We start from the raw sequence: 14,118 nt of genomic DNA, 5'->3' as shown, positions 1-14,118 counted from the left end.
CGCCACTGACTCACCTGGCTCATTACCTGAGGGCCTTGGTGCAGTTTGTATTCCCCGCCCCCTCCACCCTCCCACACGTGTGTAGGAGGCGGAAGGTAGGAGGGGGGGATGAAAAGCGGTAGTGGGCGTGGGTGAATGTTGTCCTAGTTGCCCGTGGACACCTCGTTACGCAGGTACACAGAGAAAGAGGCTCGTTTGGTACGAAAGGGGGCAGGAAAGGTAGCGAGTTTCTCTCAGGGGATGACTTCCTGGTAACCTGTTTGGGTGGAGCCACAGAAAGCAGAGCTGGGAGCGGCCGGACCGGCAGCGCAGTGTGCGTGTGTGTGTTTGTATGTGAGGTTTGAATGGTCTGTGTGTGCACTGGCCGGGACGCATAGGTGTGCGTTTAATTATTATTTTTTTAATCTGCTATGAGAGCTCACACCGAGGCTGACAGTGGAGCCGAGCATAGCCTGTGCCGAGAAGGACATGAGGTCCGAGAAAGAGGAGGGGAAGGCCGGTGAGTGATCAATAGAAAATAGACGGTGAAAAAAGACTGTGTGTGTGTGTGTGTGTGTGTGTGTGTGTGTGTGTGTGTGTGTGTGTGTGTGTGTGTGTGTGTGTGTGTGTGTGTGTGTGTGTGAGAGAGAGAGAGAGAGAGAGAGAGAGAGGGTGAGTGAGTGGGTTTACTGTTCGTGTCCTAATGCGTGTGCTTGCCTGGACTGATTACATAATAGGAATATAAAAGTTACAACAAAGCTTATTAATTTCTGAAATTTCACGTTTGAGACTGAAATGATTTGTGATGCAGTGTAACAAGCGCTGCTGTAGGACACGCTACATTTGACTCAGGCGTTTTTATTTGGTACATGCCTGATTTAACTTAGGCGCCTACTTATTGTCCCGATGTAAAGCGTGGACTTTGTACATTTATTTGACAGGTAGACTATAGATTTATTTAAAACAATGTCATTAGTTTATAAAAAAAAAAAAAGACATCTCCACTGCGCCTCGGATTGCTTTAATGCTCGATTAATTGGCCCCTTTATTCATGATCGATCATTATAATATTTGCTAGGTTAATCCTAATTGTTTTCTAGAACAAACGGAAAGCTAGTGAATTCACTGTAGCAGAATACACATTTGAATGTGCAGAAAAAATGTGTTTTTTTAAGTAGTTAAAATTAAAAGTTACAGTAAACAGTTAATCAGCTCAGTTAGGTTTTGACAATCAGATCATAAATCAATTGACTGATTTCACCTGCTCTAATATTAAGTAATCGAACCAAGCTTCTCTTCTTGCCAGCTGTGATATTGAAGTGGTTCTCATGGCAAAATATTACAAATATTTTTGATATATTAATTATATGCCATGAAATGCTGTTAGAATTACTGAAGTCACATTGTTATAAAACTGATGTTTTTCCCCAATACTGTGTTATTATAAGTCTTACTTTTTGATCTGACTGTGGTTCATTTTTTTAATACTCATAACCACATGCCTTTTCCCTCCACTATAAAAGCTGATTAATTTAAATCTATTCCATATCCCAGGATTATTTATTTTACTTAAGTAAAAGTGACCTACATACTGTATGACACGTTTATATGGATGATCTTTTAATCTTTTACATTGTGCATGAACTGTGATGTTTCATCAAATTCATGTTCGGTATAAAGGAGTTTAGTAGCTCAGCAGACATAATGAAGCTGGCCTATAATCTAAGAGCTATGTTGGCCGTTGTGTTTGGATTCATTTAGGAAGCAGACGCACTGTATTATCCAGAAAACTGAAGAATTAAGATGCGTTATGTTTGATGGAAAATGAGAAGATCTTCTGCTATGGAGAATCTTTTCCTAGATGCCATGAAAAGGTTTCTTTGATGCTGCTGTGGGTGTGTGTCTGTGTCTGTCTACACATTCAGATGGACTTGTTGTGGTTGTTTATGAATCAATAGAGATGAGTTTCATCCCACAGTGTGTTGCATGACTCGTACAGGAGCTCATGTTTGCTGAAGCCTGAGGTCACCGCTCAGAAATTTGAAAGACAATGAGTTTGACCGACTGCACTGCAACGCACAGATTGTTCTTTTGCTGTTGCCGTCCCACTCACTGCGCTGTCGTGAAGTTATTCACCGAGGCCGTTACACACAGCGTGTGGCACATCTTTACATATAAAGTCAAGTTTGTTTGTTTTGTTTTCTGATTTCTTCGATCCTGTTTCTGTTTGATCTCCCTGTGAGCTGTAACTACCCTGAGCTAATCACAGGCCGTTATTGCTTTCAGCATCTCAACAAGTGCAACAGTTAACGAGTACAGAACGGGTAGTTTTTGCAGTGTTTTACATGATTTAAACTTGAGTAAGGCTTTTAACGTTACACACATAAGCTGCAGCCCAGCAGGCGCCACCTGCAGTTTGTGAGATTATTCAGGCATGCTCCAGGACATGAGGGACACTGTGTATCAAAACACGTGGATTTCCAGTTCTGCACGGACTAGATCCTGTTGTTCCTAGCAGATGTTAAGGCTTGTCTGCAGATTCAAACTGAGGGTTGTTCGCCATTTTCTTCTTCAGCGATTGACATCATGAACCCAACCTCAGACTCATTTTCAGTATTTTCTTTTCTTCTTCAGGATTCATAGTTTGTTGATATGCACAAGTCCATTTATGATTGGGACTTAAGTGAGTTGACAAAGTATTTGATGGCTTCTGGTTGCTTTGTTTCAGATACTAACATGGTGGCATGATGGTGACTTTACAATTTGATGGTAAACACCTCAGTTCATTAAACAATTTTAGTTTGCCAAACTGTTTCTTGACTGTAAAATCCTTCTATAAAACCACAATTTAAAAAAAAAACAAGGAAAGACATGTGATGTGTCTAATGGTGACCTTTTAGAGGTGCTAGTTGAAAGCATTTCTTCTCCTTGGACAAGCCATTTTTCTCCTTCCAGGCCTGTGGCCTTTCTCCAGAGCTGCATATTTATAATACTGACATGAGCGTGGTATCGATCTTCTAATCCTTCTCTTGTTAAGAACACAGGAGTATTTCCCAAACTGTCAAACTATGCCTTTAAAATAAATGCAGTATGAAATATCATAGCAACCTGACTATGTAGCATCTGTTAAATCCTGTGTGGCTTTACCACAGGAGCTTGTGCTTGATATCTAAGCAGATGTATCTGAGTGAAAACAGCTTGAGCAGATTGATTGGCTTCTCCGGTGTCTCACATTAGAACAGGGGGAAATTGTTATATATGGTTTAGCTTTAGAGGGATGAAGTCATTTTGATTGATTGAGCTGAAAGCTGGATAATAGTACATTCCCTGTACAGTCACTTCAGTTTTATTCCTTTGTCATAAACTGAAGGAGTGCCCTTTTCAGTTCCTTCATGCCAGCAGGGTTAAGTAATCACTGGATGATTCACTTTATGTAAACAAAACCAATGCACAGGGAAGGATGCCAATTCCAAGTGACATCGAGGGCGGATGCATCTCTTGACCATATTAAAAATATTTAAATTACTTTCAAGTTCTCGGAGCCTCCAAATGGAGCATCTTTGGCAGAGTGCCTAATCTGCACATTATAAACACGTGAATCAATTACAGCTATCTTCACTTGGCATCCTTGCACTGACCTCAGTTGTAATGTAACCCCCTCCCCCCCAGGCAATTAATTAATAGGAACTGTTCCTGATAGATACTGTATACTTGCACAGATGTTCATTCCAGAGTCTAAGCAACTTAACACTTACACTGTTTTCATTCATCAGACCTTGTTTTTGCACATTTGGCTTGAAATAAAATACTGGTTCTACAGCACAGTAATGTACCAAGTTTAAGATTTAATTTGAGTAGGATTGGTTTAGTATGGTCATTTTTAATGCTGTACTGAGCATTTTGTGGTACAAGGGTAAACGGCACACAAATTGCAGTTGTTTAAGAGTAGTTGCACGTTCAGAATCCAAATTTTATTTTGGGAAGCTGTGCATTGTTTCAGTATTAGATCATGCACAGGTCAGAGATTAAATTGAGGTTGAATTGTCTCTGAATGCTGGGAGTAAAGGTTTGAGAATCCAGGTAAATAATAACCAAAAAAAAGGAAAAAATCTGTCAGCTAGAGAAAGAAACTGCGGTTTGCTTGCAGAAAAAAAAATCATAAAGGCCAAACACCCGTTTATGACTGCACTAAATGTCAGGAGTGCTATCTAGGAAAGGAGAGCAGACTTGTGTCCTTGTCAATGATTAAGGGAACACGTTGTGTCCCTAACTAGAAGAATCGCCACGAAATGCAAACCCTGGGTAAGAGACATGAAATGAAACCAGATCTGTGGACCCATAAAAAGAAATCAATCTCTGACTCGTGAGACTTTCTATGTTGGTGACAAAGCAGCGTCTTCTGTCAAGCACTGTGCTTCACTGGAATCAACACTGACAGAAGCAATGGGATAAATCAGAGATGTACAGGAGCGACGTGTGTGCTCAGAATTGGCTAAATGTAATGAACCCACTGGGTGAAATTTCACCATTCATCAGTACAGCAATCATAAACATAGCTATAAATCACCCAACAACGAACTTTTCAAGTGAACAGCTGGAATATTCTAGATGTGCAAAGCTGGTAGAGACAAACCCTAAAAGACTGGCAGCTGTAATTTTAGCAAAAGGTGGTTCTACAAAGTATTGACTCAGAGGGCTGAATAATTCCGCACACCCCACTTTGCAGTTATTTATTTGTAAAAAATGTTTGGAATCATGTATGATTTGAATTTATGTTATGTTAGTAAATTTTAGAAAACTACAATCATTTTGTATGTTTATATTTGAATTTTTGATGTATTAGCTGGATTTGTTATCTATAACCGTGTTGAATTATCGATTAAATGGTAAATACTTTTGTCAGGTAGGTTAAAGAGTCAGTAGCATGCATTATTTATGCGCAGATGTATTATAGACAAGCCAGGTGTAATAGCCTGACAGGGGAATGGACCTGACCCATACGTGCAGAGACTTTTTAGGATGCAACAGCACAGTGCTCAGAGTCTCCGGGTGTCAGGGCATTAGAAATAAGGTGTTTGCTTACATCTTTTTGATCTCCTGGTTTGAAGCTCATCAGTGCTTTTACTGCTATTTGTAGCTTAAGCATATCAAATCTGATTTAATGCTGCCCACACTCTCTATACAATCTCCAATCCATTTCCACACAGGTTCCTGCTGTGCCCATAGTACAAGTTGACAATAAAGATGCTAAATATAGTTTTGCTGATGATTTTACAAAAGCCACTAATCGGTGCAGCGTACCTATGCCATCCACCCACCCAACCTCCCCTTAATTTGACTCAGCAGGGTGCCCCTGAAAGAATGAATGTATTTACTTATGAAGCTTCTCACTCTCAGTCGTTTCTCTTTCTCTTGTGTCAGGCATGGGTTTGGAACTGATTGGTTACAGTCATTTAATAAATCTGTAAACACATGGTTTGGTTTTTCTGTCTGAAGTTGTAAAAAAGCTCAGACTTCTAGAAACTAATCTGAACAGACATTTGTTCAATGCAGAATTGGAAGGAGGAGGCAGCGTGATGGTAGATTTCACTGTTGTCTCACAGAAAGAAGGTCCTATATTCAAATCACTGGCCACCCGGGGGCCTCTCTCTGTGGCGTTTGCATGTTTTCCTTGCGTCTGTGTGGGTTCTCTGAAGATACTCCAGCTTTTCTCCACAGAAGGAAGATGCAGATGCATGTTGGCCTCGAATGATTGTCTGTTTCTGTGTGTAGGGCCTGTAGTAGCATGGCCACCTCTCCAGGAAGTACCATGGCTCTCATCTTATGGATGGATGGAATTATTTGAATGGGAGAAAGGAATTGACAGGAAGGTGTTGTTTTGGAGTTTTTTTTTCTTTTAACTTGACTTCCTGATTTTATATATCTGTAGTTATGCAATCAGCTGCAAGACCACACACTTTGGCCCCTTTTATCTGTCACTACCATGATGACATACTTGCACTGACGGGGCCAACACGCCTATGTTTATCCAAATATGCTGAGGCTAATGGGAATCAACCTAGTATTAGTCATAAACAAAAGTATGTAAAGATTTCATCCAGTGGTTCTTCAGATGCCAGAGATACCATAAGAAAACTAGTAACGTCACTCAGATACTCATGTGTATCTGTGCATCACCACTCTGATGAAGCACTCTAAAGTTATTTGCAATGTGACGCAAGTCACATGAATGTTTTGTTACTGACTGTATGCCTTGCATGGCTTTTAAGGTGTATTTTTCCTCCCTTTAAAGGTTACACAGTTACTTGTATGAGCTGAATCACACTGTTGTCTTCTCTCATGTCAGTCTTGCCCGAGCTTCATACCATAAATAGTGAAGGCCAGAGCTCAGCAGGCATGTGCGCCTGTTCTCATAATTTACTATAGAAATAGCCACCTTTAAGCTCAATTGCACACACTAAGTGCAACCATTTTCAGAAACTCAGGACACTATAAATATAAATTAAAACAGGAGGCATTGCTGTGCAAATAATTCAAGCCTTTCATTGAAAATAATACTAAATATTGAAACTGAAAAGCTCTTTTTCACCCCTAAATTTGATGCTGATAACATGATACAGGAAAAGCTTGGACGATTGCTTGGACGATTGCTACTTTACTGCATAAATTCTTCCTTTAACAATGCTATTTATAGTTCAGAGGAACTGAGCGATTTTTATAGTTTAGAGACTGCAATGTTGTCCTGTCCATTCTAGATGTGGGATTTCAGCAGCCCCATTGGCCTCTTTTGTCATTTTACAGCTCCCTGCTGCAACGAGGGCAGTTCAGCATCCAGACCCTTTTGTTAAGGAGTCTGGCTGCTGTAATATGGGCAGAATATAGTTTACTTATTTCAGCAAGACCATGGTAGAAGCCTTCCTTTAGAAAAAAAAAAACATTGTTGGATTGGTAGCATAATGATGAATAGATAAAGATATGTGTATAGCGTTCAGCACCTCCATATCATCACCGACGTCAAACAATCTAGAACGGATCAGAAGATCACAGACATTCAATGTAGGCTTTTGGCCTTGTCCCTTTTAAACATTTTACACATTGGTGCAGTGGTTAGTGCTGTCACCACAAAGGAAGAAGGTTCCTGATTCAAACCCCGGCTGGACCCTTAGTGTGTGGAGTTTGCATGTTATCCACGGGGCGTGTGGGTTTTCTTTCAGTTGCTCCGTCCTTCTCCTACAGTCCAAAGACATGTATGTTAGATCTGTGCTACGTAAATGCACAGACGTAGCATTTGCAGTACATAGCACTGCAAAATCTTTGCAACTTTACATGAAGAAATGTTATTCTGAAACTATAAACTTGCTCATGCAGTCTTTCCAGGTTGTTTCAAATGGTCTATTTATACCCAGTTATGTGACTGAGCTGCTGCCAATTAACCTTATTAGATGTGAGGTGTTCCACCGTGAACCAGGTCAGAGGCTTAGATCCACAGGTTAAGCCCTTCTAGCTCTTCTGAAGTTGAAGCTTAAATGTAAAGGTTACAATTTGTGGTTTCTTTCATTTACTTTGCTTTGTTTGGCTCTAATAATGAGCTTTTCTGCTTAAATTTACCTTCAGAGTTTTTGCTTTGTGCTTATGTCTTTTTTGTCTTTTACTCCTGTTTACATCGCATTTTATAATTATATTATTAATAATCATAAGAAATCATTTTAGTTCACTTTCTTCAGGGACTCTGTTTGAGTCAACACAATCACCTGCAATGCAGCTACACACTTATGTAATGTTTTTCTTTTTGCATAAAGCCTCCGAGCAACTGCTGTCTTGAAAACAAGTTTTTGATGTTTCTATTAGTTCATTCTAGGTAACGTTTATCAACAAGCAGAGCTTAGGAAAGAAGAGCTTATTAGGAGGCTTTTATGGAGTGGTTTTTTTTTTTTTTTTTGGCCTGTCCCGTTTGGCTCTTTTGCCATCAGAATTGTTGTCTAAAGGCAAAGAAAGATGCCCAACGGGCAATGGAGTGTTTTAAAGACTTTGGTGGTTGTTTAAAACAGCTCTGCTCATATCAGCCACTGACAACATAGCTTTTTGTTACAGTGAGGTGTTTTTATCCCCAGTAAACACTTGTCATATTGCTTAAAATTTGGTTTAAAGAAAGCTTTGATATATGTTTTCTTGCTTTATTATTCGCTGCATAGTCAATTTTTTTCTTCTTTTTTCTTTTTCTTTTGAGAAATGTGCCATTGAATGGGGCTGCTTTGATGTCCCAATATATTAGCCAGGCCCCCTCCAATGCGACACCAGAACATCTCTCAGTGCTTTCTCTGGAAAGCCATTACAGTTTTCATCATTCAGCTCCAATTCCCTGCACATTTGCTGCATTACAGATATCATATTATAGCTGTGCATCAACAGTAAGGGACTCAACTGAGTGGAAAAAGACAGTGCATGATCTTCAGAAATAAACAAAATGCCTTGAAGCTCTACAGTTTTTCTGATTATTGAAAAAAAGCTGCAGTTTTTCTCCCTGTAATACGCTCTGTTTAAACATGTTGACACACTGTGATATATCGACAGAGGACGTAATAATAATAACAGCTCTTCACACAGCCCTCACACACCTGGACAGTCGTAACACCTATGTTAGAATGCTGTTTGTGGACTCCAGCTCTGCCTTCAATACAGTTCAACCCCACAAACTGGTTAATAAACTAAGCAACTTAGGACTCAGCAGCTCACTGTGCAGCTGGATATTGGACTTCCTGAGCAACAGACCCCAGAACGTCAGAATGGGAGAGCACACCTCCTCCACCCTCATTCTGAATGTGGGTGTCCCACAGGGGTGTGTCCTTAGTCCCCTCTTATACTCACTTTTCACCCATGACTGTTCACCAATCCACACCAGTAACACCATTGTAAAATTTGCTGATGACACCACCGTCATAGGACTGATGGACAACAACGATGATTCAGCCTACAGAGAGGAGGTTCAGCATCTGAAGCGATGGTCTGATGACAACAACCTGCATCTGAACACATCCAAGACCAAGGAGATGGTAATCGACTTCAGAAGAACAAAGCGATCTGAGCACTCTACCCTCTACATTGATGGGGAGGAGGGAGAAAGGGTAGAAAGCTTTAAATTTTTCGGAGTCCACATCTTGGCCGACCTTACTTTAACATCTCCCACCAGGAAGGGAAAGCACAACAAAGGCTGTACTTCCTCAGGAAACTACGTCAGGCCCAATTACCCCAAAGACTGCTAGTAAACTTCTACCGCTCCACCTTCGAGAGCCTTCTGACCTACTGCTGCATACTCTGGTTCAACTGCTGCACCGCGGAGGACAAGAGGAAACTGCAGCAGGTGGTGAGGGCAGCAGAGCGGGCAATCGGTACTTCACTAACCCCCCTCAGAAACATCTATACTGGCAAACTTCAGCAGAAAGCCAGCACCATCATCAAAAACCCCCCACACCCTGGACACTTCCCTCTGGTAAACGTTACAGGTCCATCAGGTCAAAGACAAACAGACGCAACAGAAGTTTTTACCCACAGGTTATCAAACATGCCCTACCTCCACCCTGATTGAAGGATAACTGCACTGCATAAATCATATTTCTGTTTATACTTCAATGCAACCAACACCCCTACCTCTTTAAACTGTATTTATTATAACCTTATTTAGTATAGTTCCAACAGCACCGGTGACAACGGTGACAATAAGAAGCTATTCTATTCTAATTCAATACTAATCTTCTAAAAGAAGCCAAAGCTGTGGTTTGCACTTTGTGTGGTGCTGCACTTGTAGCTTAATAAGAGCTCATGCAGAAAAATGATTTGAAAGTTTTGGCCGGATCTTCTTTGTCTGCAGGAATAACTTCCTTCATATTTTTAACAAGTGTCTTGCCAACATGTTCGTTCCATGGAAGCTAAAGCTGTTCAACCAGACTGAACGGCCTCCTCTTGATTTTTCTGCCATGAAGCTGTCACATAAATTTGTTTGTTACATTTTTTTTTATACAAGAAAAGGTGATCTCTTAGAGCCTAAAGTGAAAATCTCAGAAAACCCACCTACGCTCCTTAATGAAGGTTCATCAGGTATTTAAGAGAGAGGTGTGGGGTATTACAGCATGTGTGGATCTTAGAAAGCTCCGTGTGCCCTCGTTATCCAGCTCAGCTGTTTTCACTTACTGTACCGGAGAGATTAGAGGAGAACAGCCAGCACCACTGCCTCTGGGTTTGTCTTGTATACTGTACTTTTAAATTACACAAATCTGAATTGGCAGGAAGACCAAGGCGGAAAAATGACAACCATGCACATCATAGCTCCTCAAGGCAGAATGGTTAGCTGCTGTCACTGCAGAGATTTTTGACGCCCTGCTCGACTGTCAAATGTCATTCTAATGGTTTTGCTTATTAAAAATATTCCATGCTGCTGGAGAGGCTGCTCTTTATGATATCTTGTGAAACAAAAGTGCTTTGTTAAAAGGTACAAGTACACCCAAATTACAGAAATGTTACCATGCTAGCAGTTAGCTGCAAGGACTGTTGCAGGTTTGAGATATCTGTTCAATTCATCTGTGAAGGTTCTCAGGCATCCAGGTCATTGTAGCCTAAAGAGCTTGGAAAGAAGGTGTCTGTAGTCCCTGAAGACGTTTCACCTCTCATCCAAGAAACTTCTTGAGTTCTAAGAGCAACTGGTGGAGAGTCCCAGACTTTAAGCTCTATGGGACTGTCCCCAAGAGGGTCATGGACCCCCTATTGATCCTCTGCCTAATCACACCCACTCTGTGTGAAAAAAGGTGTGGGTCACAATCAGCCATGGTTGATTGTGAACCATTGTGAATCCTAGCCCCACCCTATCATGTGATCTGTTCAATTCAATTTTATTTATACAGCACCAAACCACAGCAACAGTTGCCTCAAAGAGATTTGTGTTGTAACATGTAACATATCATAACATTGTAACATCTATGCTATAATAATAGAGAAAGTCCCCCAAAAATGAATCCATTCCTGCTGGGAAAAAACTTGGTGACAGTGGGAAGGAAAAAATCCCCCTAACAGGAAGAAACCTCCAGCAGAACCAGGCCCAGGGAAAGCCGGTCATCTGCTGTGACCTGTCCGGTGTGATGGGAGGAAGACAGGATAAAATATACACTGTGGAAGAGAGTCCGAGGTTAATAATAACTAATGTTTAACTGCAGAGTGGTGTATAAACACATAGTGAGTGAAGAAGAAACACTCATGGGAAGCCCCCAGCAGCCCAGGCTTATTGCAGCGTAACTAAAGGAGGATTCAGGGTCATCTGATTCAGCCCTAACTATATGCTTTATCAAAAAGGAAAATCGTAAGCCCAATTGAAAATAGAGTAGATCTATCCCCAAGAGTCCTGGAAAATGTGTTTAGATGTCTCATGAGAAATATTTTCCATTTCTAGTTAATCCACAAGCCTCACATTTAAAGTTCTCTGGAACTACTTCTACCATTTTTTTTTTTCTATTCGGTTTGTGGCCTCCTTCTATTAACCGGGACATTTTTCGTGCATAGTGAGACACAAACTGCTTTTAAAATGCAACAAGAGCATTAGCTTTAAATGGACTTTCTCATCCAAGTTTAATATTCCACCGTAGTGCACGTTAAGCATCTTTGATCAGTCATGTATACAAATGAGGCCACTTTAATCCTGCATATGGTTCACAGGAGACTAGTTCAGGTCTTTGACCACCAATCAACACATTTCCAACACCCACTTAACCTTCCCGGTGCCTCTGCTTTCTCTAACACCTCATCATAAGCCTACAGCTACTATATGTGCTCTCCTCAGCTGTGTGTGCGTGTGCGTGCTGGGTTTTAATAGCTCTGCTATGCAAGGAAAAGGGACCGAGATTGACCTGCTACTGACTGGCTTTGATGGACAAACTAATGGGAGGCTTGGATGAGAAGTTCATTGAATGGGACGCTGCTGAGTAGGAAGAGAGTGGGTTCTCTTCTTATGTGGGAGGACACTAATAGCTTTGCCAAGCTCTCTGCACAACCACTCAAAGCTCAGAGAGCATACTGCTTTGTGTGGCTTATATGACTCCTGTCAGTTTAAATTGCTTTTTTAGATTGCATAAAACAGTGTATATGGAGGTGAATTATCTGTAGGTACAGGCAATGGATGGCTCGCCTCTGTCGGCACCCTTTTCTTTATGTCCTTTCACTCTTTTTGAGATGTGAAACGATCACATACATCTGCAGAAGAAGTCTTAACTTTTATTTTTCCTCAAGTTTTACCACAATTTGAGTTGTTTAAAAGAAAAAAACTTCCTGCAGGTCCATTTCTGTGTATTTTAGCCTGTGTCTGCTGTGTGAGCCGGTGTATTTAATTGTGAAAGAGGATGATGCTGAAAATGAATGCAAAATTGGATTTGGGAGAAATGTGTTATTGATTCTTTGTAAGTTAAACACATTTCTCACTAAATCCACCGTAGATACCCTTAGGACAAAATGCTCACACTTTGTTATTGAGGTACAGCTTAATGGATATAACACAAGCGTGTAATGATGCTAATACTTGGCAACTAAAATGCAGCCATTTCCAAACTGACAGCTAATGACAAGAGTCGATCAGCATCCACATCGCAGTGAAACAAATATAAAGCGTCCTCAGAAATAATGTCCAATTCTGTCCAGTGTCATCAAAAGCAGCTGCCGGGCTCCCGTGACAAAAATAGGAGAGCCTGCAGGTAAACAGATGAATAAATGGATTTAAGCTGCAAGAAGGCCATGAGAGATTGCTCTCTCTGGGAAACAAACTCTTTTTGTCACATGCAGCACAGAGCTGCCCGCTGTGCTTCCAGAGTCCCGCGCTGACAGAGACCGATGGACTGTCCCCTCCTCTCTTATCGGAGCTGCTGCAGCCCCACAACGTCTGGCTGCAGGCCTGCTAAGACCTTCTCTTTTTTCCTCTGATGCAGGCTTCCTCACGTTGACGTCGGCTCTCTCTATAGTTTTATACAAAGTTTTGAAGGCATTGCCTTAAAAATTAGGGAGCACTCCACTTCTTTACTTGAAATATTGCTGTACGAACGACATCCCTCGATGGTTAGTTGAGCTTATTGATCCAGGCTGAAACAACTCTGTAGCTGCTGGATCGTTTCCATGGTTTGTTTGTTTTTTTCCAGTCATGCATTCTGGATCATCACCGTTTTTCCAGTGTATGTGCTCTCAGTTTAACACGGGGTTAAATCGGGGTTACCTCTGAATTCCTGTTCCCAAGGCCCATGATGTTTTCGTGCGTGTGTGCGTTTGCTGTTGTTCTTTTGACACAGCCATCTATCAGACATTTAGCTTTTTTTTGAAGTTAACATCAGAGCCTTGAGTGACGCTAGCTTGATTGCAGATTCTTATTCATGCAACAGAAAGTAAAACTCTAATGCCTGTAATTCACACATACACAAATGCACACTCACACATTTATCCTTTTTTAAAATTGTTTAAAACTAACAATTTCTCACTGATTTGTTAATAAATTTGTCTGTCGGATTCCCAACAGAAGTCACCCAACGTATTTTCCTGGACCTCAAAACTTGTTTTGTCTGAAAAATGTCAAAAGTTACTTATGCTTTCGAGCATATCTGCTAAGGTGATAAATCACTTTTTTTAACAAGAAAAATTGTTAATCAAACAGTTTTTTGACTAATTTTCTGCTTATTTAACTCGTGATTTATTAACTCATCATCCCTTATAAGATCCAAATAGCTTTTTTTTTCTTTATGCAGCGCTCTATGGTATTGAGTTATTTTTTGGGGAAATTACAAATCTATCATTGCGTTTGCAGGTTTTATTCTATGCTGAAATGTTTTGGCTGACTGCGTATTTCATCTGTCTTTGTTCTTGCGTTCTTCTGGAACAGACCTTCTACCCTTTATGTGCGCAGTATAAATCATCGTGACACTTTTGCTAGTACGGGTTTCCTTCAATGGACTTTTTCATTGTTTCTGTCCTCTGGCTTTACAAATGTGTCCACCAGCTTGTGCCACTGCGTTTGCTCTTCAGTTTGTCCTCGCCTTAGTTCCCTGCTCATGTTTGCTTGCCTGTTTCCCCTGAGGGATATGAGGCATTGCACAGCTGAGGGAAAATACGGCACAGAGGAGCACA

The 14,118-nt window shown here is 40.9% G+C and overlaps 1 protein-coding gene across 6 annotated transcripts in view; it reads left to right on the top strand.

The window, feature by feature from the left end:
- kaznb (kazrin, periplakin interacting protein b) overlaps nucleotides 1–14,118 on the top strand; it is a 70,807-nt gene that overhangs the window by 39,405 nt on the left and 17,284 nt on the right. The window contains exon 1 of one of the 6 annotated variants that reach the window (XM_082533957.1): nucleotides 116–499. The exons of the other annotated variants lie outside the window; for them this stretch is intronic. Within the exon in view, the coding sequence (XP_082390083.1) occupies nucleotides 469–499 (31 nt within the window). The 5' untranslated portion in view covers nucleotides 116–468. Of the gene's footprint in view, nucleotides 1–115; nucleotides 500–14,118 lie in introns of those variants that run through there. 6 annotated transcript variants of the gene reach the window in all.

The sequence above is a fragment of the Aulonocara stuartgranti genome (assembly GCF_965226115.1).
Source record: "Aulonocara stuartgranti genome assembly, chromosome: 5".
Lineage (NCBI taxonomy): Eukaryota > Metazoa > Chordata > Actinopteri > Cichliformes > Cichlidae > Aulonocara > Aulonocara stuartgranti.
The sequence above is the reverse complement of the archived record's forward strand: the minus strand, read 5'-3'. Positions and strand labels throughout refer to the sequence as shown.